Source organism: Scyliorhinus canicula, chromosome 2, assembly GCF_902713615.1.
Source record: "Scyliorhinus canicula chromosome 2, sScyCan1.1, whole genome shotgun sequence".
NCBI lineage: Eukaryota > Metazoa > Chordata > Chondrichthyes > Carcharhiniformes > Scyliorhinidae > Scyliorhinus > Scyliorhinus canicula.
Window position 1 is genome coordinate 194,325,067 of NC_052147.1, and position 24,340 is coordinate 194,349,406.

At 42.9% G+C, this 24,340-nt stretch overlaps 3 protein-coding genes across 4 annotated transcripts in view; all 3 read left to right on the forward strand.

The window, feature by feature from the left end:
* The window catches only part of cwc22 (CWC22 spliceosome associated protein homolog), a 122,661-nt gene that overhangs the window by 17,832 nt on the left and 80,489 nt on the right, over window positions 1-24,340 (forward strand). For both annotated transcript variants that reach the window (XM_038789268.1, XM_038789269.1), the window contains 3 exons: window positions 4,970-7,501; window positions 17,807-17,997; window positions 21,148-21,215. In XM_038789268.1, coding sequence (XP_038645196.1) covers window positions 7,495-7,501; window positions 17,807-17,997; window positions 21,148-21,215 — 266 coding nt within the window. In that variant the 5' untranslated portion in view covers window positions 4,970-7,494. The remainder of the gene's footprint in view (window positions 1-4,969; window positions 7,502-17,806; window positions 17,998-21,147; window positions 21,216-24,340) is intronic.
* Window positions 2,316-5,900, forward strand: LOC119962300 (uncharacterized protein DDB_G0271670-like). The gene is made up of 2 exons (XM_038790287.1): window positions 2,316-2,329; window positions 4,970-5,900. Exons 1-2 carry the CDS (start codon window positions 2,316-2,318, stop codon window positions 5,898-5,900), a joined length of 945 nt encoding a protein of 314 aa, XP_038646215.1.
* On the forward strand, window positions 6,158-7,111 carry LOC119962301 (putative protein TPRXL). The gene has a single exon (XM_038790288.1). It carries the CDS (start codon window positions 6,158-6,160, stop codon window positions 7,109-7,111), a length of 954 nt encoding a protein of 317 aa, XP_038646216.1.

A 24,340-nucleotide genomic window follows, 5' to 3' on the forward strand; every position in this document is an offset into this window, starting at 1 on the left:
ACTCTGTAGTTATAGCAGATCTCTTTGGTTTCCCTGCAGATTTGCGCTTCCAACTCTCCCACGGTTTGGAGCATGATTGTAACATCTTTCGCTTATCAATTCAAAACTAATGGATTCTACTGAGGACATCATCTCAACACTGCAATGTCTTCCCTAATCAGTACTACCATCACAATTCTCTTTTTTTTTGCTTCCTTATCTTTTCTTGATACTTTGCATCTCTGAATATTAAGCACCCAGACCTCACCATTTTTCTAGATTATATTTCCAATTTGGAAATTTATGCTTGTAGTTTACCAACCTTAATCACCAGACTTTGTGCATTTACATGCATGCATAACCTCTCCTTGTATTCCTCATAGTCCTCCTTAGTCTATTCCTATCTAATAGGGGACTACTTCCTTCTCTGGAACTATCCAATACTCTTGCATCTTTATGTACCTTATTCCTCTTATGCTGATGCCCATTTCCTAGTCAATTTAGTTTAAATTCTCTCTAATCACAGTTGAGAACCTTTCCTTGAGGACATTGGTCCGAGCTCAACCATCCTTTTTGAATAGGTGCCTCCTCCTCCAACAAAGGACCCTATACCCCAATAATCTAATGCTCTCCCTCCTGCTCCAAGCCGCAAATCATACATTAATGCTTTGTAGCTTGATATTTCAACTCACTAGCCTACTGGTAGGAGTAATCCAGAGATGAATATCTTCTAGTCCTACTATTTGTCCTTAGCTTCTGAAATCTGACTGTACGACATCAATACCTGTCCCCTCCTATGTCTTTGGTACCAATGTGTACAAGAGGTTTTGGCTCACTTCATTCCCCGTGCAGAATATTTTGAATCCCTTCTGGGTGTCCTTTATTCTGGCACTAAGGAGGCAACAGCATGCAGGATTTACAATGATGGTTCCAGAAATCCATATCTGCCTCCCTAACTATAGAATCCCCTCGAATGACCGCATTTCTATTTTTCCCTGTTCCTTCCTGTGTAGTCCCATCCACATTGATGCTATGATCGGGGTTTCACTCCTTCAATGTTTCATCACTCCCAGCAGGCTCTCGTGCTGAGAGCTGGTCCTAGCAGTCTCCAATGTTGAAAATGAAAAGTTAATTTGTCGGCCTGTATTACTATGCTTTCTTGGAGCCTGATGGTGGTGCTGTTTTACCACTTTGGATATAAACTGCAAATTATTTTCGGTGGTATAATCTTGCTTCTAGAATTTGTCTCAATGCTACTGAAAACCCCACGCTTTTCACGTTAAAAACTGAAGTAAGGAATTAACAATGCTATTGTTGTGAATATATATGACCACTCTGTTTTTGAGTAAATTGTGCCATTCCGTGATCCTCCTGTCCATACTTAAAATAGAATGTATAGTTAGCAGATTACAAATAAATTCAGTTCTCCTGGCTGAATAATAAAATGTTAGTTAATTTGCACATAATAAAGATGGGATGGGAGGCGATGTGTTGTGACTGCAGAATATGGATTCTGGACAAACTCATCTCTAATAAATGTCGGAGGCTTGACCTTCAACTCAGAACCATTGAGCTGGTGAGCGAACTGCAGGCATTGCGATGCGTCAGGGAGGGGGGAAGTTAACTGGTTATTTGGTAGAACCCCAAAGATAATCTCTGAATTATTACCTGAGCTACAAACAAATTTGCGTAGGGTAAATAAGATGCGAGAGATGAATGCATGGTTCAAAAACATGTGGGATAAACGGGTTTCAATTCATGGAGCACGGGAAAGGGGGAGCTGGTTCATAGCAATGGGCATCATCTGAAACAAGCTGGGACCAATGTTCTGATGAGTCGTAAAACAAGGGTGGTAGAGAGGGCTTCAACTAAAGAGTGGGGCGAGGAATCATCTGAGAGGAGTCAATCCAAGGATAACAATGTGATAATAGAGTAGGGTAGCGATTTGAGTAAAGATAACCAAAGTGAGGCAGGGAGGGACAGAGCATACAAATTTAAAAGTGCAGCAGCAGATAAGGCCAAAATTTGCAAGAAGGGTAAAAAGATAGTTAAAGGCTCTATCTATTTGTGCATGGTATTCAGAACAAAATGGATGAATTATTAGCACAGATAGGAATAAATATGTATTAACTGATAGTCCTCACAGGGACATGGATGCAGGATGATCATGATTGGGACCTGAATGTTGTGGGATTTTTGACATTTGGAAAAGATAGGAAGCTAATAGAGGCTGGTGGGGTAGCTCTGTTAATTAAAGATATTATTAGTGCAGTAGTGAGAGAGGACTTTGGCTTGAAAGAGCAGGATGCAGATCCTGTAATACAGCTTGGGTAGCGATGAGGCAGGAAAGGTAAGAGGTCACATGTCGGTGTAGTTAATAGGCCTCCTAACAGTACTTAAAACTGTCAGACAGAGTATACAGGAAGAAATAAATGGGGCATGTAAGAAAGGTACCAGAAAAATCATGGGCGACTTGAATCGAAATGTGGATTAGACAAATCAGATTGGCAACGGTAGCCTGGAAGAGTGTATGTGGAAAATTTCTTACAGCAGTCGGGCCAACCAGGTGACAGAGTATTCTAGACCTGGTTACGAACAATGAGACGGGGTTAATCATTTGATAAGACAAGATAAGATCTCATGGTGTAGGGTAGCATATTATCACGGATAAAGGATTGGTTAGCTAACAGGAAGCAGAGAGTAAGGCTCTTTTCTTTGGGGGTTGGAAGGCCATGGCTAAATGGAGTGCCACAGGCATCAGTGCTGGGACCTCAACTATTTACAATTTACATGAATGATTTGGATGAAGGGACTGAACATATGGTTGCTAAATTTGCTGATGTAGTACGTAGGAGAGTTAAGTTGTCAAGAGCAGGTACAGAGTCTGCAAATTAATATGGACAGGTTAGGTGAGAGGGCACAATTTGGCAAGTGGTGTATAATGTGGGAAACAGCTTGTCCACTTTGGCAGGAAGAATAGAAAATTGAGAGAGATTGCAGAACTCAGTAGTGCAGACAGATCTGGGTGATTTGGCACACAAATCATAAAAAGTTAGTATGCAGGTATAGCAACTGATTAGGAAGGTAATTAGAATGTTGACATTTATTGCAAGAGAAATGGAATATTAAAGTAAAGATGTTTTACTGCAGGTGTCCAGAACATTAGTAAGACCACATAGAATTTACAGTGCAGAATTCATTCACCGATGAATTTTGGTGTCTTTGCATGAAGCTATATGTGGCGATGGGTTCTGTTCATATTGAAGCATCTGAGTAAGCTTGCTTCCGAGTTTAAGAATTGAAGGTGATGTGCCCATTTTTAGACTAGATGAAATTAACTTTCATTTATATAGTGCATTTAATGTTCTCGATATATTGAATACTGAAATGCATCCCAGCCAATGAATTACTTTTGAAGTATCATTACTAGGGTTTTGTAGGTAGATATAGTAGCTGGGTTGCGCATTGCAAAATGCAAGGAACAAAGATGGAATAAATGTTCAAATCTGTTTTGGTGGTATTTGCTGACTGAATAGATCTTCGCCAGGACAGGAGGGAAACTGTTTATATCCTTGAAGAGTGCCGTGGGATCTTTTGTATCCAGCTGAATCCGTAGAATCCCTACTGCAGAAGAAGACCATTTGGCCCATCGGGTGTGCACCGACCCTCTGAAAGAGCACCATACCAAGCCCACTCCCCCATTCTACCCTCATAACCGCACTAACCTGCACATCTTTGGAATATGTAGATGCCTCTGTTTATTGGCTCATCTGAAGGATGGTGCCGGTTCCTGTACCAATGAAGCATTCTTTAGTACTGCAGCTTAGATTTTGTGCTCAAGTTTTCAGTGTTGTTTGAACACACGGCCTTCTAGCTTGGAGAGAAGAATGCTGCCACTGAGCCAAGCTTGCATAGCATTCATTGTGAATAAACAATTTTTATTTGCTGCTCTGAAAATCTGTTGCTTCGAGTTTCATGATATTTGATCCGTGCATTTTTCTGCACAAGTCTTTGTTTTTTTGACTCTTTTTATATGACTCCTGAGCAGTTTAAATTGTGCGATTGTTCAATCCTGTTCTGTTTCTGTCATACATCCAGCAGAAGGAAGCTTTAAAATCAGATATTCACTGTAGGGTAGGGCTATGGGTATTAAATAATACATTATGATCTTGCATCAAGTTCTCTAAACCCATTGGAGTATATCAAATTATAGTCTGTAATTCATTTATATATGTAAATTCCTGTGCTAATGTGGTTAGAGCCTGTCTAACCGCGTTCAACACTTAAGAAGTAGATTTTAACATGCAAAATAGCTTTTGCATGTTAATTTTGTCTGTATATCAAAAGCAAATGCTGAGCTAAAATAAGTTACTACTTTGAATTTGCTTCTGTTGTATTTATCCATCTAGCCACAGTGTAAATATAATGTTAAGTTCAGATTTGGAAATCGCTGGATAACAAATCAGTGTAATTGCCCTGAGACTTGGATTTCAATGTACCCTTGTTGATATGATGAAATTGTTTTCCCTCTTGACTTGAGGATTATATATAAAAAGAATTTGGATTTAACCAAGTTGTTTTTGGATATGCTGCACTTGGCACAAAAGTGTCTAAATAAGTTGTTATTATCCAGGCAATCTCAATCATAAAATCGATAAATATAGGTTGGGGCAAGAAACGTGCCTTCATATAGAATCTTGCTGAATTTCTCAAATGTTTTAAAGTACAATGGATCACAAATTGAATATTTGCACTGCAAAGAGTGCACTGCTAAGATTTGGATTGTGGTGCATATTAGAGCAGAGATAGAGCTTTATTGTTCAATCCGATCATGATGCACATAACCAGAACGTGAATGGTTTCCAAAACAAAAAATTGATTGGAAGAAAAAAATGTGCAAGGGAAGTTATTTGTGGAAAATCTGTCATGATCTGAATTCTAAGGTATCTTACGGAAATCTCTCTCTCTCTCTCTCTCTCTCTCTCTCTAGGGACAGCAGCAGCGACAGTGATTCCAGCTCATCCAGTAGCAGCACTGGCAGCAGCAACAGCTCTTCTAGCAGCAGTTCAAGCAGTTCAAGTGGAAGCAGCAGCAGCAGCAGTAGTAGTAGTAGTAGTAGTGATAGTAGTAGCAGGAGTTCCTCTTCAAGTCCTCAGGATAAAAGAGGCAGATCACCAAGGAATACCAGCAGGAGAAAAGAGGAAAGGCACTTTGAGAGACGAGACAGAATTTTCTCGCATGGGGACCATCGAATGAGAATATCGGAGCGTGAAAGAAAGGATGAAAAGCCTGCCATCAGGGAAGAGAGAAGCTCAAATATCAAACAATTGGGTTGGTCAAAGGATAGGAGGCCAGAGAGTGACAAAAGACGGCGCTCTCCAGAGAGTTCTTGGAAAGAACCTTCAAGAAGCCGTAGTCCTCAGGAGATACGGCGAAGATACAGTCCAGATTCAAGGAGCAAAATTGTGGATGATAGGAATAGAAGACACAGAAGAAAATCTAGTAGTCCTTCTCCAAGACATCAGAGGAGGGAATATAGGTCCAGTTCCAGAAGCCCTCATCGGTCATCAAGGAAGGAAGGTACAACTTCAAAGTTTAGTAGATCAGAAAAATCCGATAGTCACAAAAGAAGTCCAGAGAGTCGGGACAAGAGAGTATTGAAGGACACTCGTCCAGCAAGTAACAGGAGTTCTTTACAGCTAGAAGAAAGTTCACGTCGAGCACAAACTAGAAACTATAGTCCGTCGAGGTCAAGGCAGTGTCATTCTCAACTTGAATCAAGGGAGAAAAGCAGAGATGGCAGGAATCCAAGATCAGATAGCTCATCTCGTAGCCCTCCTATAGAAGAGTTTAAAAGTTCAAAGAGCCCTGACTCACATTGTTCAAATGCAAGACAGGATTCCCAAAATACAGTAAATTAGTTAAGTCTGACTTGGGGAGAAGGGAAGAAGAATGTATTGTTACACAAGGGAAAGGGAATACTGCTGAAAGTCCAGACAGCAATGAGCCAAGCACTCGATCACCAAGTTATAGAAAACAACCACAGACTGCAGTGAGCTCAGTTAGAGAATGCTCTAGAAATAATAGCCCTGAAAGTACAAAGCAAAAATCTCCAAGTCCCTCTTCAAGAAGTAGAGCTGATGAACGTGAATGTACTCCTCGAGCACAGCAACAAAAAATGGGTGGTTCACCCTGTTCAAGTGACAAAGAACCGCAAAAATCAGAGTCCGAAAGTCCCAGATCATCCCAAAATGAAATCCCTGATTTTCAAAACAACAGAGTGGTTCTACCAGATAGTCTAGAAAAAAGTATAACTGCTACAGTGCAGGAAAAAGACAACCAAAAAACAAGTCCTGATCAAGGGAAAGAAAATTGGCCTGGAAGTATTCATTCCACAAGCAAACAAACTCTGTCCTGCTCTGCCACAAGTTCTGGGAAAGATTTATCTGCAAATGTGAATAATGATGAATCAAAATGCCAAGACCTTGATTTGGGGGATAGCAAAAAAGATAAGAGTAGAAACTCTTCAAAAAGTTCAAGACAAAGGTCATCGAGCTCCTCATCATCATCCTCATCATCATCATCATCTTCGTCGTCCTCCTCTACTACCTCTTCCTCATCGTCATCGTCATCCACATCATCTTCATCAACATCCAGTGAAGAAGAGAATAACGATAAACCAAGCTCTGACTTAGAACAGCCTACATCTCTGCACAAGCATGCAAAGAAAGGAGCTAATTCCGAGACTTCGCCACTGCACACAAATACAAACAGTACGAGGGGAAGTCCAGATGGGAAGGAAGAGAACACCTTTCAAGACTTGGAGTCATCAAATGAAAAAAGGTTGCTTTGTCTTCCAGACAGTACAGGGAAGATCCCTTCTCGAAATCATAGTCCTTTAGAAGAGCAACCCCAATACCCAACTTCATGTGATGCACTATATAGAAATTTGATATCTGCTAAGGAAATGCATAGCCCAGATGGAGTATCTTCAAGTGAAAAGAAGGCTGATTATAAACTGATTCAGACACGTCGGCATCTTCTCCAGTTAGGGTTACACCCAGTTCTCAAAAAAGTCGAAAGTCTCTGTCAGATACTGAAAGAACAGATGAAAGGAGCTGTCAAAAAGTAAGTCCAGAGAATAAGGAACCAGACAGTACTTTATCATCTGATCCCACAGATGACAAGAACCTACAAGCTATAGAAAGCTCTGAGATAGAAACTTCAAATATCCAAAGCCCACATATATCCAGTCAAAGACAGCTGAGTCCCATTTTGGATGGAGCAGATGGAAAGGAACAAAGTAATCTTCAAAAAAAGAGGCAAAGATCACCTTCCTCTGAGAGGATAGTTGGCTCTGGGTCTGAATCTGACAGTCCTCGGGAACCTCCACCCAAAATAACATTGAAATCCAGCAGTCCTGTGTCTAGTTTGAAGAAGGGATCAGGATATTCTCCCACCGCTTCATTACAAGAGCTGGATCAGGAGGAAAAAGAGAGCAAAGGAACAAGAGACATGTCAGGTACAGTGACTTTTTGATTGCATGAGTACTTCAACATGCACAACTTAGTTGTATAATTAATAATTCACCATGGGGAGCAATGGGTTTGTATTTTGAAATTTGTGTTATTTTGGAGTGGTTCTCTAAATTGAAACATCCAAAAATAGAGCATCAGAGGGAACCAAATAACACTTTAGCCCGTTACATTTTTCATTCCCATAATTCTCTAGGAATGGAGGGTAAATTTTCTTGTACAATTGGTAAATATGTACAACAGAATACATGGTGAAAATGAAATGTGGACAAATAGTATGTTGTCAAATGAAGTCAATTGTCACTCAATCGCAATCAGATCTTGGTTTTAGAACCTCAAAAACAGAAGTATATGGACCACACCTTAATGCCAAAATTGGTCAATCTTGAGGTGTCCTTCATTGTTGTGCTTTCGGACCCATTGGAAGTCCTGACTTATGTATGCATTGTAATTGTTCAGGGTGTTGAAACGTCCAGTGGGCTGATATGTGCTGACAGACCCTTGGTCAATGCTGCTTCTGTTGATTTTAGTGTTGGAGAAATGGGCAGATACACACAACCTCTCTGGCTTACCCAAGAATTATTAAACTATTTAATCTCTGGTGCAATCACTGATTCACAGCATAGCTCAACTGCCGCCACCCCCACAACCCAATTTTTCTGTTACTCCTCCCCAATCATCCCTGACCCGACTATCCGCCCCTAAGCCTGATTGCCATCCTAACGTGACTGCCCACCTGCCTATTCAATCACTCATCAACTTACCTGCTCACTCCCATTCGCTCACTCATCCACCCACTCAAAACCTTTGAGATCTTTAAACATGGTAGCTGATGCCATTGAAAACGAGGCATGTCGTCTGTGATGCTCCTCTTTGCCACTTTTCTCCATGGATGGCTCTGCTGAAGCATCACTGCTGCAGCTGAAACAGGGAGTTCTGACTGGAATGCCGTTCATGTATGGTGCAGTGATCTTCGAAGTAACCGGTGATCGCCCCAGTATCGCTGCTGTCTGGAAGATCTGGGCCAAAGTAAATCGGTTTACAATGCAGTATATCAGTCTTGCTTCAGTTTAATATAACATGTCATTAACTTGGCCAATTGCATATTGTAAACCTTTTCAGCTTTTTAATATTCTACTTGCAGCAATTGTGCTGTTCTCATTTAAACAAATAAGCAATGAAGGCATTTGAAATAATTAAGAGCTAAAACATATCAATTCCACCTTGTACTCCAGGGTAAATGCTCATACTTCTATTTAGCTTTGCTGTCAGTTTTGTTCAAACATAGACCTATTATATACACATCTTAATATATACACATCTATTAAACTACATTTATTTACAGTCCCAACTGCTAAGCTTTTTGAAGTGTACTTGAATATAATTTAATTCTCCTATTTGCAGCCTTGTGATTTTTTAACTTCTGTTCAAACTTCTAGAAAACCGAAGGCCAAAACTTTACTTTCGGAGTTTATCAAAGTTCAAACATAACTTGAAGTAATTATGGCCCTCAAAATCACAACCACATATCATTACTCATCTAGGTTGGAATCTTGATTCAGGATATACTAAGACTTTTTCCCAAATAACTTATTTTGATCCCCATAGAGACGGGTAATTAAAAAAAAAAAAATTCCAACTTCTAGTTGATAGCTGAAAGGATAACGTGACAAGATTCTACATTTTAAGACATTTTACTGCAACAGACTAAAAGCACTATTGACAAAACACAATCATTGTGGTCTGCAACTTGTATTTTAATCTGCAGAACATAACTTTTCCCTATACTAACACAACTGAAAAACCCACAGGTCGCAGGTATACTTTACACTGTCCCTTAAATAGTCATTCCTCCCATTTCACCCTAAGTTAAAGCAGGCTCAAAACAAGAGAATCTTATACAACTTAAAATTTGTGAAATTGTGTGTAGCTTTCAGAATTACTCCTTGGTGTAACATCACATATATTCCAATTTGTCTGAAAAGGTAATCATCTTTATTTTGATAAGCAACCAACAAAAAAAGGTTGTTTATGTAATTAAAACTATCCCCCTCATGATGCAGGATTACAAGGGACATGCAACTCACCCCTTGCTAATAGTAATAGATTATGTAGTAAAGGAATAGGCCATTCGACCCAGCTAGCGCTTATGCTCCACAAAAGTGTCTCCTGCCACTTTATCTGACCCTATCAACAGACTCTTCCATTCCTTTCTCCCCCAAGCATTTGACAAGATGCACCTTCAAATACATCTATGTGATTCAGCTCCGGTTTCTGTCACATCCTAATCAATCTCTGGGTGAAATTTCTCCTGAATGGCATATTAAATTTATTAATGACTTTCTTGGACTTATTGCCTGTGGCTTCTCCATGTCTACCCTTTCAACCACTTCATAATTGTTAGTAACTCTATTAGATAACCCCTAGCCTCTCTCTTCCAGAGCTGTAGAGTTGTGTTTTATCCTTTCCTCGTAGCTGTCCTCTCATTATATAATAATAATCTTTATTGTCACAAGTAGGCTTAAAATTAACACTGCAATGAAGTTACTGTGAAAAGCCCCTAGTCACCACGACCTGGCACCTGTTCAGGTACACAGAGGGACAATTCAGAATGCCCAAATTAACAGCATGTCTTTTGAGACTTGTGGGAGGAAACCGGAGCACCCGGAGGAAACCCACGCAAACACGGAGAATGTGCAAACTCCATACAGACTGTGATCCAAACCGGGAATTGAACCTGGAACCCTGGAGCTGTGAAGCAACAGTGCTACCCGCTTGTGCTATCGTGCTGCCCCAGAATGCTAACAGAATGATAATTCTGTTATCATCCTCGTTAATTGGGCAGCACGGTAGCACAAGTGGATAGCACTGTGGCTTCACAGCGCCAGGGTCCCAGGTTCGATTCCCTGCTGGGTCACTGTCTGTGCGGAGTCTGCACGTTCTCCCCGTGTCTGCGTGGGTTTCCTCCGAGTGCTCCGGTTTCCTCCCACAGTCCAAAGACGTGCAGGTCAGGTGGATTGGCCATGATAAATTGACCTTAGTGACCAAAAGGTTAGGAGGGGTTATTGGGATAGGGTGGAAGTGGGGGCTTAAGTGGGTCGGTGCAAACTTGATGGGCCGAATGGCCTCCTTCTGCACTGTATGTTCTATGACCATCTTTATGCACCTTCTTTGGTGCCTCTTTTTCTTTCGGGTGAAGCAGTGACACAGGTGTCAGGAGGCATGGAGACCAGAACTCTGCGCAGTACCACATATGGTCTAGCCCAGTGTTCTTCAAACTTTTTCTCCGGGGATCCATTTTTACCAACCTGCCGACCTTCACGACACACGCCGCCGTCCTTCGCGACCCAAGCCGGCCAACCTGCGCGACCCACCATTTTCTCTTGCCTTGTTTGCTGCTGACAAAAATGGAGGAAATGGTTTTCGGTCCCTTTGGCCCTCGTATATGCTCCTCCAATGGAACCTGTTGGGTGAAGGTGAAGCCTTCCAGTGTCTGAAAGTATGGAGTCTCCATCTGTCCAAAGTTCTGCATTTTTTTTCCTGTAAAATCTTATCAAATAAAACCCCCCCGAACTTGTAAAACAAAAAGCTGCAACCGTTTATTAAAAAAAGCAGCCGCACTGCGCATGCGTGTCCGATCGCACCAATGATCCGGCATGCATGCGCAGTGCAGCTGCATTTTATTTACATGTTCGCGGCCATTTTGAAGGCCGCTTGCAGCCGCCGTTATTAACAGCCGGCTCTGCGGCCCTCCCGACACCCGCCCACCTGGGGGTCGCGCCCCCGGGTTTGACAATGCCTAGTCTAGCCAAGTTGAAATGTTTAATGACAACTTTGTTGCCGCGATCTGTTCTTGTCCTTTACCTTGAAAGAGTAGATTTATTCTTGAAGTATTTAATCAACATTGAATTAATCAAACTAACTTTTTTTCTTAACATGCTTATGATTAACAAACATGACTCATTAATCTAGTTTTTCTTCATATCTATTTATCTCAATTTAGGCTCCTTCAACCAAGAGGTTAAGTTGTCTTGCTATTGAAACCTCTGATTTCTGCTGTATGTTTGGGTGACAAAAACATGCCTGCAGAGGGCATGTTATGAGTTAATCTGTTTAGAGATGCAATCTTTTAAAAATAATAATTTTATTCAGAGCATTTCCAGAATTTTTACAATGCACCCATTTAAACCAAGATATACAAGAAAATACCCACAATGGAGTCAAAACAACAACCCCAACATGGCCCCCCCCCCCCCCCCCCACCCCCCCCCCCCCCCCCCCAACTGATGTTTACCATTCCTTAAAGAAGACGAAGACGATAAAGAAAACAGCCTCCATCCCGAAAAGAACAGCTCCTCTGATCCCCTCAGGCCAAATTTAATTTTCTCCAAATGGAGGAATTCCACCAGGTCACTCGCCCACCCCGCCGCTTTAGGCAGCTCCAGATCCCGCATCCTAACAAGATCCGCCTCTGGGCCATCAGAGAGGCAAAGACCAACACATCGGCCTTACTCCCCACCTGCACTCCCGGATATTGCCACCCACGGGCTTGGAAGCATCCTCACTCCCAAAACCTCCGCATGGCCCCCGCAACCGACTTCCAGAACTCCTCCAACTTCAGACACGCCCAGAACAATGGGTGTGGTTGGCCGGGTCCTTTAAGCACCATCCGCATCTATCTAGATAGATTTAGAGTACCTAATTCCTTCTTTCCAATTAAGGGTTAATTTAGCATGGCCAATCCACCTAAGTTGCACATCTTTCGGGTTGTGGGGGTGAGACCCACGCAGACATGGGAAGAAGGAGCAAACTCCATACGGACAGGGACCGGGATCGAACCCGGGTCTTCAGCGCCATGAGCCAGCAATGCTAACCACTGCACCACCGTGCCACCCAGGAAAAGACGGATTCATCCGCATCACTCTCATCACTTTAAACTGAATGAGGTATAGCCTTGCATACAAGGTGGTCGTATTTACCCTACGCAGGGCCTCTCTCCAAAACAATGCCTCCAAAACAATGCCTTCACCTCTTTCTCCCACTTTTGCTTTATATTCTCCACCGATGATCGTGCCCTTTCCATTAGTTCCCCGTAGATGTCCAAGATCCTACTCTACCCTATCTCGTTCCAGACAGAATTTTTTTCATGCCAAAGCGGGGGTGGCAACCTTGGAAACGTGGTCAACTCCTTTCTAACGAATCTGCAGATAATGGAACCCGCCACCTCTCGGCAACTGGAACTCCTTCTCCAACTCGCCAAACTTTGCAAACCTACCCCGCAGGAGCAGGTTCCCAAAGCATTCCTTAACTGCTCACAGACCCTAAACTTTAGAGTCCAGCCATGCTGAGGCAAATCTGTGATTGCCACTGATTAGCGCCCGCAGTGACCTGCCCTCCTATTTTGAAATGTTGCCTGCGCCGATTCCACACTCTGAGCAATGAAACCACCACTTGGCTCGTGGAGGACTTTGCTGACGCGAATGGAAGATGTGCCAGTAACAGTGCCCTCAAACCCGTCCCCCTACATGAGCCCTCCTCCATCCGTCCCAACACCGACCTCTCCACCGCCCACCTCCTGACCTTCTCAACATTTGCCACCCAGTAATAATGAAACAAGCTCAGCAAAGCCAACCATCCTCTCCGTCTGTCCCCCTCCAAAAAAACCCGCCCCGAACCCGCCCATATAAACTTGCCCATATAAACCTATTCACCCTTCCAAAGAAATACTTGGGCACAAAAATCGGGAGATTCTGTAAAATAAACAGAAATGGAGGCAAGGCCAGCCAACGAAAGGGGTAGGGTGTACACCGCTTAAAGTCCTCCTTCATCGCCTCCACCAAATTAGCTAAATTCAACTTGTGCAGTAGGGCTCAACTGTACACCACCCGTTTACCCGAATATCAAAAACGCAACTTGACCAGCCGAAATGGCAACTTCTCTCAGCCCCATCCCTGAACCTCAGCAATCACCGGGAACACCTCACTCTTTCCTACATTGAGCTTATATCCTGAGAAGGACCAAGCTCCGACAATATCCCCATGATCTCCATTCTCTCCACCTGGTCTGTAACGTACAACAATAGATCATCTGCATACTAGGATACTCAATGCTCCAGCTGCCCCCGCCCGTACTATACCCCTCCACCACCCCGTGAAGCCCGAAGAGCTATTGCCAAAGGAAAATGCAGCGGAGACAGCATACACTCCTGACTTGTTCCCCGATACAAACGAAAATACCCCAAACTAACGTCCATGTGACCACTAATCCAATCCACAAATCTCTGCCTGAATCCAAATCTTCCCAGCATTTCAAACAAATATTCCCACTCAACCCGGTCAAATGCTCTGTGTTCATCAACATTATCCCCTCTGCTTCCTGACCCTCTGAGGACATCACAATCACATTTAACAGCCTCCCAGTGTTGGCTGACAACTGCCGTCCCTTCAGAAACCCTGTTTGATCCTGACCTATCACCCCCAGCACATAACACTCCTTGCGTGCCATCAGCATCTTAGTCAACATTTTCAAATCCACATTTAACAACAGTATTGGGAAATACGAGCTGCACTTCTCCGAGTCCCTAGCCTCTGCAAAAAAAGCAAAATGGATGCCTGTATCTTCTCACAAGTCCCTTTATCGGCAACAACTCCACATCCAGCCTCCATTGCGGCCATTGACAACCTCTCTTCTCCATAAATAGGCCCACAAAATGTGTTATGGTCCGACACCATAATTGTCTACACTACTCTGCCCCAACCACCCCCGCCAACAATGTCTTGTCCATGACAAAAAAATCGATCCGATGAACATCGAGACTGATGAAAATTCCTTCGCCCTCGGCATGCCAAACCACCACGGATCCACACACCCTATCCGTCCCATAAACCCCAACAATTCTTTGGTCATCGCTGACACCCTCGAGGACTTTAGGCATGACCGATCCATCCTTGGATCAAGAACCCTATTGAAATCCCCCCCAAAATCAATCTGTGCACGTCCAACTCTGCAACCTTCATCAGCACCTTTTTCATAAAATCTGCATCATCCCAATTGGGGGCATGGTCATTCACCAACACCACAGGCATTCCAGTCACCATCAAGTACCTATCCCCTGGATCCCACCATGCCGCTAACTGAAAAAGCCACCTTTTTACGAATCACCACCGCAGCACCCCTCGTCTTCATTTCTAACCCGAAGTGGAACACCTGCCCCACCCACCCTTTTCTCCATCTTGTCTGATCGCCATCCTGAAATGCATCTCTTACATGAACAACACATCTGGCTTTAAACTCTTTAAGTGGGCGAAAACAGCGATCAGCCCATTCAGTCCCCGAATGTACCAGGAGACCTGCCTGGTCGGAGGGCTACACACAGACACATCACAGACACATCACAGACACATCACCGACACATCACCGACACAGACAGACACATCACAGACACAGGCACATCACCGGCACACGCACACGCAAAAAGGTACAAAACTCCATTTACACAATCTTGGCCACATACATTGTGGCCTGCATTCCCTTGATCTCTTCAGGCAGCCTCAGAATCCTCAGATTTTGCCACCTTGAACAATTCTCCAGGTCATCGACTTTCTCCCTCAATTTTTTTCTGACCCTCCGTCATCATCAGCATTTCAGCCTCCAACGAGGCGAAACAATTCTCATAGTTAACCATCACCGTCTCCACCTTCTGGATCGACACATTCTGCGCCTTCAGCTTCTGCTTGACTCTCTCTCCAGGGCAACCCGAATAGGCTCTGCCACTTGGCCAGATCCTCTGAGGCTGCCTTCCTTTGCTGCTTGAACTCAGCCCCAGGAATGCCACCAAGTGCTCGGTTGATCATTGTGCGGTCAACTGCAGCACGGGTCTCTCTGCCATCTTGTCTCCTGATGTGCCACATGAGTCCTCTTGGTCCGAGTATTGCACCATATTTGTCGCACTCCTTGTTTGGTCATTCTTCGACATTACCCGCTGAAGGAGAATACCTTAATCTTTAAGGTTCTCACTTGTTCCACCTGCCAAAGGCCTGGAAAACGGGCAATAGGGACCAAATAATTCAAGCTCAGACAGGAGCCACCTTATAGAATCTTAGAATTTACAGTGCAGAAGGAGGTCATTCGGCCCATTGAGTCTGCACCGGCCCTTGGAAAGAGCACCCTATCCCCACACTTCCATCCTATCCCTGTAACCCCACCCAACCGTTTTTGGACACTAAGGGCAATTTAGCATAGCCAATCCATCTAACCTGCACATCTTTGGACTTTGGGCGGAAACTGGAGCACCGGGAAGAAACCCATGCAGACACGGGGAGAATGTGCAGACTCTCGGTGTGCGACCACTCACTCCCTGGCCGCCACCGGAAGTCTAGAGTTAAAATCTTCTCGGCAGTTGGATGTTTTGCTATTTCAAGAATAATGGCTTGGATTTTGCAGACAACAAATCTGTCAGTATTTGCCGTCATCATTCTGAAGAAACTAACAGCAATTTTTGAGTCTGCACACTTGCAGAATAATGCAGAAATCCAGAAGTTGTTGTCGGTGATTCTGCACTTTTGCGGCACGGTAGCACAGTGGTTAGCACCCTTGCTTTACAGTGCCAGGGTCCCAGCTTCGATTCCCTGCTTGGGTCACTGTGTGTGTGGAGTCTGCACGTTCTCCCCATGTTTGCGTGGGTGTTCTCTGGGTGCTCCAGTTTCCTCCCACAAGTCCTGAAAGACGTGCTGTTAGGTAATCTGGATATTCTGAATTATCGCCCTGTACCTGAACAGGTGCCGGAATGTGGTGACTGGGGGCTTTTCACAGTAACTTCATTGCAGTGTTAATGTAAGCCTGCTTGTGACAATAAAGATTATTATTAAAACTTTCCCAGAAATACCCTAAACTGCAGCCAATGCACGAGTTACATTGACCAAGATCTTCCATGTTTATGCTGTTAATCTCAATGCAAAAATCCTTGAGAAAATCAAATCTAGTTGAAGGATGTGTGGCTAGGTTTTTAAACTGTATCCGAACATCATAATTTCTGTTAAACACCTTCACTTGCTCTAAAATGCCAATTTCATAATTGTGGAATGTCCAGTTTTCCCATGATCTTTCAATAAACTTTCATTTTAATTCAATTTTTACACTTTTCGTTCTCTGAAAATTTCAATCAAAGCAAAGTATATTAAAGTGCTTTTAACTTGCTGCTTTGTTCTCTGCAAATACTTGAATGTGATTAGTTGCTCACCTGCTTTCCGACATCGCTGCTGCTGCACGCCAAGTCACCTCTTTGACTTGACTCCAGATTTAACCTACCAGTGGGAAAATAAAAAACCGCACCAATGCTCTTCAAGGTCAGCAACACTGCTTGCATCACTGCTGACTGTAAACTCCAGGCCATAATCTCAGAACTGATTTTGGAACTGACCATTCAATCGAGTTATGAATACTAAATTGAAGTGTTCAGTGGCTCTAACATGTAAACTTCTGAATTTTCGACTGGGCGCTCGGTATGGGATAAGCGGGGTCAAATATTTCTCTTTCAGAGGCATGCGGTCATATTTCCTTTTTGCTCTAAGTCAGTTTAGTTGTTTGGTGAGGATGTAGACGGTCAACAGATAAACAAATCAAATTGCGGAGCTTATGGCATTCGGATGCTTCATTTATTGAATTTTGATACCAGTGAAGCTGAGATTGAATCGTAGATTGGTGCTTCCCCAAGATGGTTGTGGAGACTATCAATCATGTTCCAAACTCACTTTCAAATGTTCAAACATTTAAAACCAGCACTATTAATTTGCCGTGTCATTTTTCATATGTCTTTATCCCTGCATAGTACCACACCACTGTATATGTTTTCTTCATTTATGGGTGTGGCAAGTTCTGTATTGCTCCAATGTGCAAACCTCATCTTTTTCGTACAGAATATCATGTCTGATTTACAGTGTCCTTGGAATGGTCAGAACAAAACTGTACAAACTGTAGTTTGGCAGAGCAAGTTTTTTTAAATGAAAACCATAATGGGAATAAGTACTTATTAACTTTTGGAATGAACTCTCTACTTGTAATGTGACACAATATTTCAGAAAGCACTGCAAATAGATTAATAGTGTGATTTGAAATTGTTTGATAAATATGTAGTTAAAGCTTGTAGCAAGTTCTGCAGCTAATTATGGTTACAGGAACTAATTGTTTTTAACCATTTATTATTTCAGCATTATGTATATAGCTTTATTTAGCTTCTAGTTCAGATTGATTAAAAATATGGTGCAAAAAATAAATATTTTTGAAATTTTGGTCAGGCACAGAAATGGCTGAGAGCACTCTGAAGGACGACGGTGAGCCTATTCCGAGCAGAGAAGACACCAGCAATTTGGAGAAACTTGTGAATATAGAAGATGCAGCGATTTCAGGCAGTTCAGATAGCGAAGAAAGTGCGGCCAGCAGTGGTACAGCTGTCCAAAAAATGAAAAGCAGCGTAGTACAGATTCAGGTAAGATTAGTAAATAGTCAATCTGAACACTTTGTGAAGCTACAAGTACCTGAGAACATTTGGCTTTCTTAGATAACAGCAATTGTATTATCCATGTGTGTTTGAATGAGGTTTCTTCGTCCCTATTATTGGACTTGAATTTAAACTCTGGAACCCCGGAATCTCCAAGCCGCACACCAATTACAATAAAGATGGAACTGTTGAATGATCTGGTCCCATGTGAGGTAACATTGTTAATCGCTCTTCAAGTGTTGTGCCTCCTTTAAATCAACTGTCATGACCCCTTGACCCCCACCATACTTGCAAATTACCACCCCCATCTCCAACCTCCCTTTACTCGCCAAAGTCCTTGAACATGGATCTTTCACAGAACCTAAGGTTTGAATCCCTCCATCAGATTTCTGCCTTGTCACAATACCAAAACGACACTTGTCAAAGTCATAAATGACATCCTGTCTGACTTGACTGTTGTAAGCTGCCCCTCTTCATTGTCCTGGACCTCTCTATAGTCTTCTGCACCAGTTGATCTCACGATCCTCTTCCAAGCCTCTCCACTGTCGTCCAGCTGCGTGGGAATGTTCTCACCTCGTTTTGTTCTTATCCAATCATTGCCAGAGTATCAGTTCTAAAGGCTTCTCTTTGCACTCCCCACTCTTATCTCTGGTGTTACCCAAGGATGAATCATATTTCTCGTTTACATATTTCCTTTCAGGGACATCATCCGAAAGCACAGTGTTTGTTCTCACATGTACTCGTACGACACCCAGTTCTAGCTCACCACCACCCCTCACCACTGTTGCCAAATTATCAGCCTGTTTATTACACATCAAGTACTGGATGAGCAGAAATTTCCTCCAGTTAAATATGAGGAAGACTAAAGTCATTGCTTTCGTTTCCCGCTTCAAACTCTGTTCTCTACCCACCGGATCCATCCCTCTCCCTGGCAATAGCCTGAGACTGATGCAGTCTGTTTGCAATCTTGCTATATTTGAAGCTGAGATGAGCTTCCGATCACACATTCTCACCATCACTAAAATCGCCCGGTTCCATCTCTAAAACATCACCCAACCTTGCTTCTGTCTCAGCTGATCTGCTACTGAACTCCTCCGGACAAAGACTTTGTATTTTTAAATTTTTTTTGTGAAATGGGAGCATTGATGGCAAGACCAACATTTTGTTGCCCATCCCTTGAGAGATGTCGGTGAACTGCTGCAGTTCACTTGGTGTAGGTGCACACAAGAGTGCTGTTAGGAAGGGAATTGCAGGTATTAGCAGCTGTGAAGGAAATGGAAATTTAGTTCCAAGTCAGGGTGGTGTCCACCTTGAAAGGGAACTTGCAGGTTGTGGTGTTCCCATGTTTTTTGATGGGTGAGGTCATGAGTTTCAAAAGTGCTGTCGAAGGAGGCTTGGTGAGTTGCTGCAGTGCTTCTTGTAGTTGATATATACTCTGTGTTGGATGGTATATACTCTCCAATGGATGTCTGGACTCTCAGCCAAGAATGCATAATGAGGCTTGCCTGAGAGCCCAGAAATCCAACAGACTGTTGAAACAGCCGAGCCCAAGGTAAAATATTGCTTTATTGACAGCCCTGGCTCTCTGATCTCTTCTGTCAATTGCACGATACTCATTTCCACAAGATAAAGAAGTTTCAAGTGCATGCAGTTTATGCTGTTACTTTAAAGGGTCAGGATGTTTGATACTTCTTTTCATGTGGTTAAAAAGTTTTCTTAAGCAAGTGGAAAGCTATCGTTCCTTTTTTTTTTTAAAGCATCGTTTGTTTATCCGACAGTGTTCATTCGTTTTATACAGTGTCTAGTAGGTGAATGGGCATGGAAGTACTATAAGGGGCCATAGAGAGTGGGCGTGGGGCATAGCTTGGCATGGGCTGGATGGGGACAGGAAATGCACATAGAAGGCATGGGGAGTGTGTGGGGGGTGGTGGCTAGACAGTCTGCTTTCATTATAACTGGTATAAAGTCCCATAGCACCACTTCAGCCCCCTGTGACTGCCTCCAAACTTTTTCCAGGTTGGCTGGCCAACTATAAACTGCACCTGCATTCCCCACAGTGAAAATCCCTTCTGCACTGGCACTATCTCCTGAGGTGGGTGGTCTGAGCTGAGAATTTTTGCCAACTCCTTCTAGCCACGTCAAGGATAAAAATCCAAACCATTGTCTCCTTTTGTGATCTGACATCATGTGTAGTTCAATGCACCTACGAAGCGCACTGCAACATTTTATTATATTAAAAGCAGTACAAATATAAGTTGGCATACGTCTGCACCAGTGCCCCACTGCTGGTCAGATCTGAAGAGTAGTCTGATGGCAACTCCAGTTTTTTTGTTTTCTTGTATGGGAAAGCTCTTGGGCTTCACATAGCAGTGTAGCAGATATTCAAACTTCTCAAAGCAGTGTAGCAGATATTCAAACTCAACGTGGTGGGATAATTACAGATATGAGGTCAGAAAATAGTAACATGAGATATTTAACATGTACCTGAACCACAGAGACAGGTACACTGGACCTTGGTCTGAAACTACAACCAAAGGATGGCATCTGCAGAACAGCACACTTATTTGAAATGTTAGCCTGGAACTATGGGTGAGCAAATATGTGATGACTTCACATTCATGATCATCTCAGTGCTGACTTCTTAAGTTCAGTTATATTGCTGTGTGGGAAAGCAACCTGGAATCGCCACGAGCAGCAGTTCCTAGAGGTGTGCAGGTGAAGCTCCCACTGTTGCTGCAGATGGCCTCAACAATATGGTTAATAGTGACCACAGATACTTTTCCATTGGATTGTACTTCTACTTCCTTGCTTGCGTCACTTATACCCAAATGAATGGAAATTATAATTGCTATTTCTCCATCTAACCTCTTGCATCCCTGCCCTCTGATGTGCCTGTTCCTCTGTCGATTCTCCCACATGTGCGCACACACACTCAGCCATCCACCTGCCTCTCTCAAGGATATGGTGAGAAACTAGAAAAGTGGAATTCGTTTTTGGGGAATCAAAACAATTGCTAATTTTTGGGAGTAGCAGGAAATTGACACTTACTGATAATAAGCTTTGCGAGAGGATGCAGGATAAGATACTTAAATTTCTGTCTCGGTTAGATTTTTGTTTTTAATTAATTTTTTTTCTCAGCTCAACTTAAGTCAGGAGAGGCGAGACAGCCGCAGTCCAAGTCGAAGAAGCTCTTCACCTGAGTACAGGTAAAATTTGATTTTACCTCTGATGTATCTGTTTCCATTGCTTTGCATCCCTCTAATCTTGTAAAATGACACTTAAGCAACATTTGTATTTGCAGTATTGTGTTATAAATTATTTATGTGGCCACATCTAATTCTTGTCCTGTATGAACCTGTTGTAAGTGGAACATGCAGCATCAACAGGATCAGAGGGGACCACATGTTGTTGCAGCATGCGAGGAATTGGGTGTCTCAAAAGGCAATCTGTTCCAATTTTCAAACTCTATCTTGAAATAAAATGATGACCTAATACGGATAAAGCAAATAATTGTTTGATCATACAGAACTTGAATGTTGCTGAAAAGAGAGAAATGTTTCTGAATCTTTTTGTGCTGCATTCATGAGGACAAATGTAAAAATGCCAATTTTTAGACCTTTACAACCATTTTTATCACAGGAAAAGGTGCTGATTAGTAAGTCAACAAAACATTTTCGCAGCATGTCTCTTTTTGGCAATAATGTGATTAAAAGATAATACTTCAAAATGAATAAAACAAAAAGCTGTGCATTTAGTCACAAGCTATGCGGAGGAAATTATTTGTATTTTTGACATATATGAAGCATACAATTGTTTCAAATGTCCGTTGAAAGGAATTCAGGATCGGCATGTTCCTGTGAGGAAGAAGAATAAATACGGTACATTTCGGGAACCTTAGATAACGAGAGATATTGTCGGCTTTGCCAAAAAGAAAAAGGAGGCATTTGTCAGGGCTAGAAGGCTGGGAACAGACGAAGCTTGTGTAGAATATAAGGAAAGTAGGAAGGAATTTAAGCAAGGAGTCAGGAGGGCTAAAAGGGGTTACGAAAAGTCATTTGGAAAATAGGGTTAAGGAAAATCCCAAGGCTTTTTACACGTACATATAAAGCAAGAGGGTAGCCAGGGAAAGGGTTGGCCCACTGAAGGACAGGGGAGGGAATCTATGTGTGGAGCCAGAGGAAATGGGCGAGGTACAAATGAATACTTTGCATCAATATTCACCAAAGAGAAGGAATTGGTGGATGTTGAGTCTGGAGAAGTGTGTGTAGATAGCCTGGGTCGCATTGAGATCCAAAAAGACGCGGTGTTGGGCATCTTGAAAAATATTAAGTCCCCAGAGCCTGATGGGATCTACCCCAAAATGCTGAAGGAGGCAAGAGAGGAAATTGCCGAGGCCTTGACAGAAATCGTTGGATCCTCACTGTCTTCAGGTGATGTCCCGGAGGACTGGAGAATAGCCAATGTTGTTCCTTTGTTTAAGAAGGGTAGCAAGGATAATCCAGGGAACTACAGGCCGATGGCCTTGCGTCAGTGGTAGGAAAATTACTGGAGTGAATTCTTTGTGACAGGATCTACTCCCATTTGGAAGCAAGTGGTCATATTAGTGAGAGGCAGCACTGTTTTATGAAGGGGTGGTCGTGTCTCACAAACTTGATAGTTTTTTGAGGAGGTCACAAAGATGATTGATGCAGGTAGGGCAGTGGATGTTGCCTATATGGACTTCAGTAAGGTCTTTGACAAGGTCCCTCATGGCAGACTGGTACAAAAGGTGAAGTCACACTTGATTAGGGGTGAGCTGGCAAGGTGGATGCGGAACTGGCTAGGTCATAGAAGGCAGAGAGTAGCAATGGAGGGATGCTTTTCTGAATGGAGGGCTATGACTAGTGGTGTCCCGCAGGGATCAGTGCTGGGACCGTTGCTGTTCGTATTATATATAAACAATTTGGAGGAAAATGTAACTGGTCTGATTAATAAGTTTGCAGATGACACAAAGGTTGGTGGAATTACGGATAATGATGAGGACTGTCAGAGGATACAGCAGGATTAGATCGTTTGGAGACTTGGGCAGTGAGATGGCAGATGGAGTTTAATCCGGATGTGAGGTAATGAATTTTGGAAGGTCTAATACAAGTAGGGAATATACAGTGAACGGTAGAACCCTCAAGAGTATTGACAGTCAGAGAGATATTGGTGTACAGGTCCACAGGTCACTGAAAGGGGCAACACAGGTGGAGAAGGTAGTCAAGAGGCATACAGCATGCTTGCCTTCATTGGCCGGGGCATTGAGTATGAAAATTGGCAAGTCATGTTGCAGATGTATAGAACCTTGGTTAGGCCACGCTTGGAGTATAGTGTTCAATTCTGGTCGCCACACTACCAGAAGGATGTGGAGGCTTTAGAGAGGGTGCGGAAGAGATTTACTAGGATGTTGCCTGGCATGAAGGGCATTAGCAATGAGGAGAGGTTGAATAAACTTGGTTTGTTCTCACTGGAACGAAAGAGGATGAGGGGCGACCTGATAGAGATCTGCAATATGTATAGAGGCATAGAGTGGATAGTCAGTGACTTTTTCCCAGGGTAGAGGGGTCAATTACTAGGGGGCATAGGTCTAAGGAGCGAGGGGCAAGGTTTAGAGGAAATGTACGAGGTTAGTTTTTTTTTTACACAGAGGGTAGTGGGTGCCTGGAACTCACTGCTGGAGGAGGTGGTGGAAGCAGGGACGATAGTGACATTTAAGGGGCATCTTGACAAATACATGAATCGGGTGGCAATAGAGGGATACAGACCCAGGAAGTGTAGAAGATTTTAATTTAGACGGGCAGCATGGTCGGCGAAGGTTTGGAGGGCCGAAGGGCTTGTTCCTGTGCTATACTTTTCTTTGTTCTTTGTTGTTCTTGCTTCAATAAAAGATTTTATTGACAACTCGATAAAATGCTGCATATCATAATCCCTGAAAGACAGGTTTGGGAGCCAGGTGGACTAACTCCAGAGAGTTGAAGGAAATTGGTTTGCAGAGTGTTCAATACTTGAGTGGAGTATGTTCGATCACATAATTCTGGCTATGCCGGATTAAATATTAGCAAGCGTGGTCATACAAATGTGACCACAAAGTAATCAGAAGCTTATAAAGGAGGGGAAAAATCCCCATGCAAATCCTCCAAGGAAAAACAGGAAGAAATTCGCAGATGTCTGTGTAAAACATAGAAACATCAGTATGTAATTGGAGGAATCAATAGACATCTGAAAAAGCATGGTTGCAGAAAACATAAATGAGCTAAGTCATTCTTTGAACAGCACCTTACTTTTATTTTGCATCTTTTTGAAGTCAAAA

Excerpts from the sequence above, each read along its gene's own strand:
- LOC119962301 (XM_038790288.1), top strand. The coding sequence starts at position 6,158 with ATGGGTGGTTCACCCTGTTCAAGTGACAAAGAACCGCAAAAATCAGAG.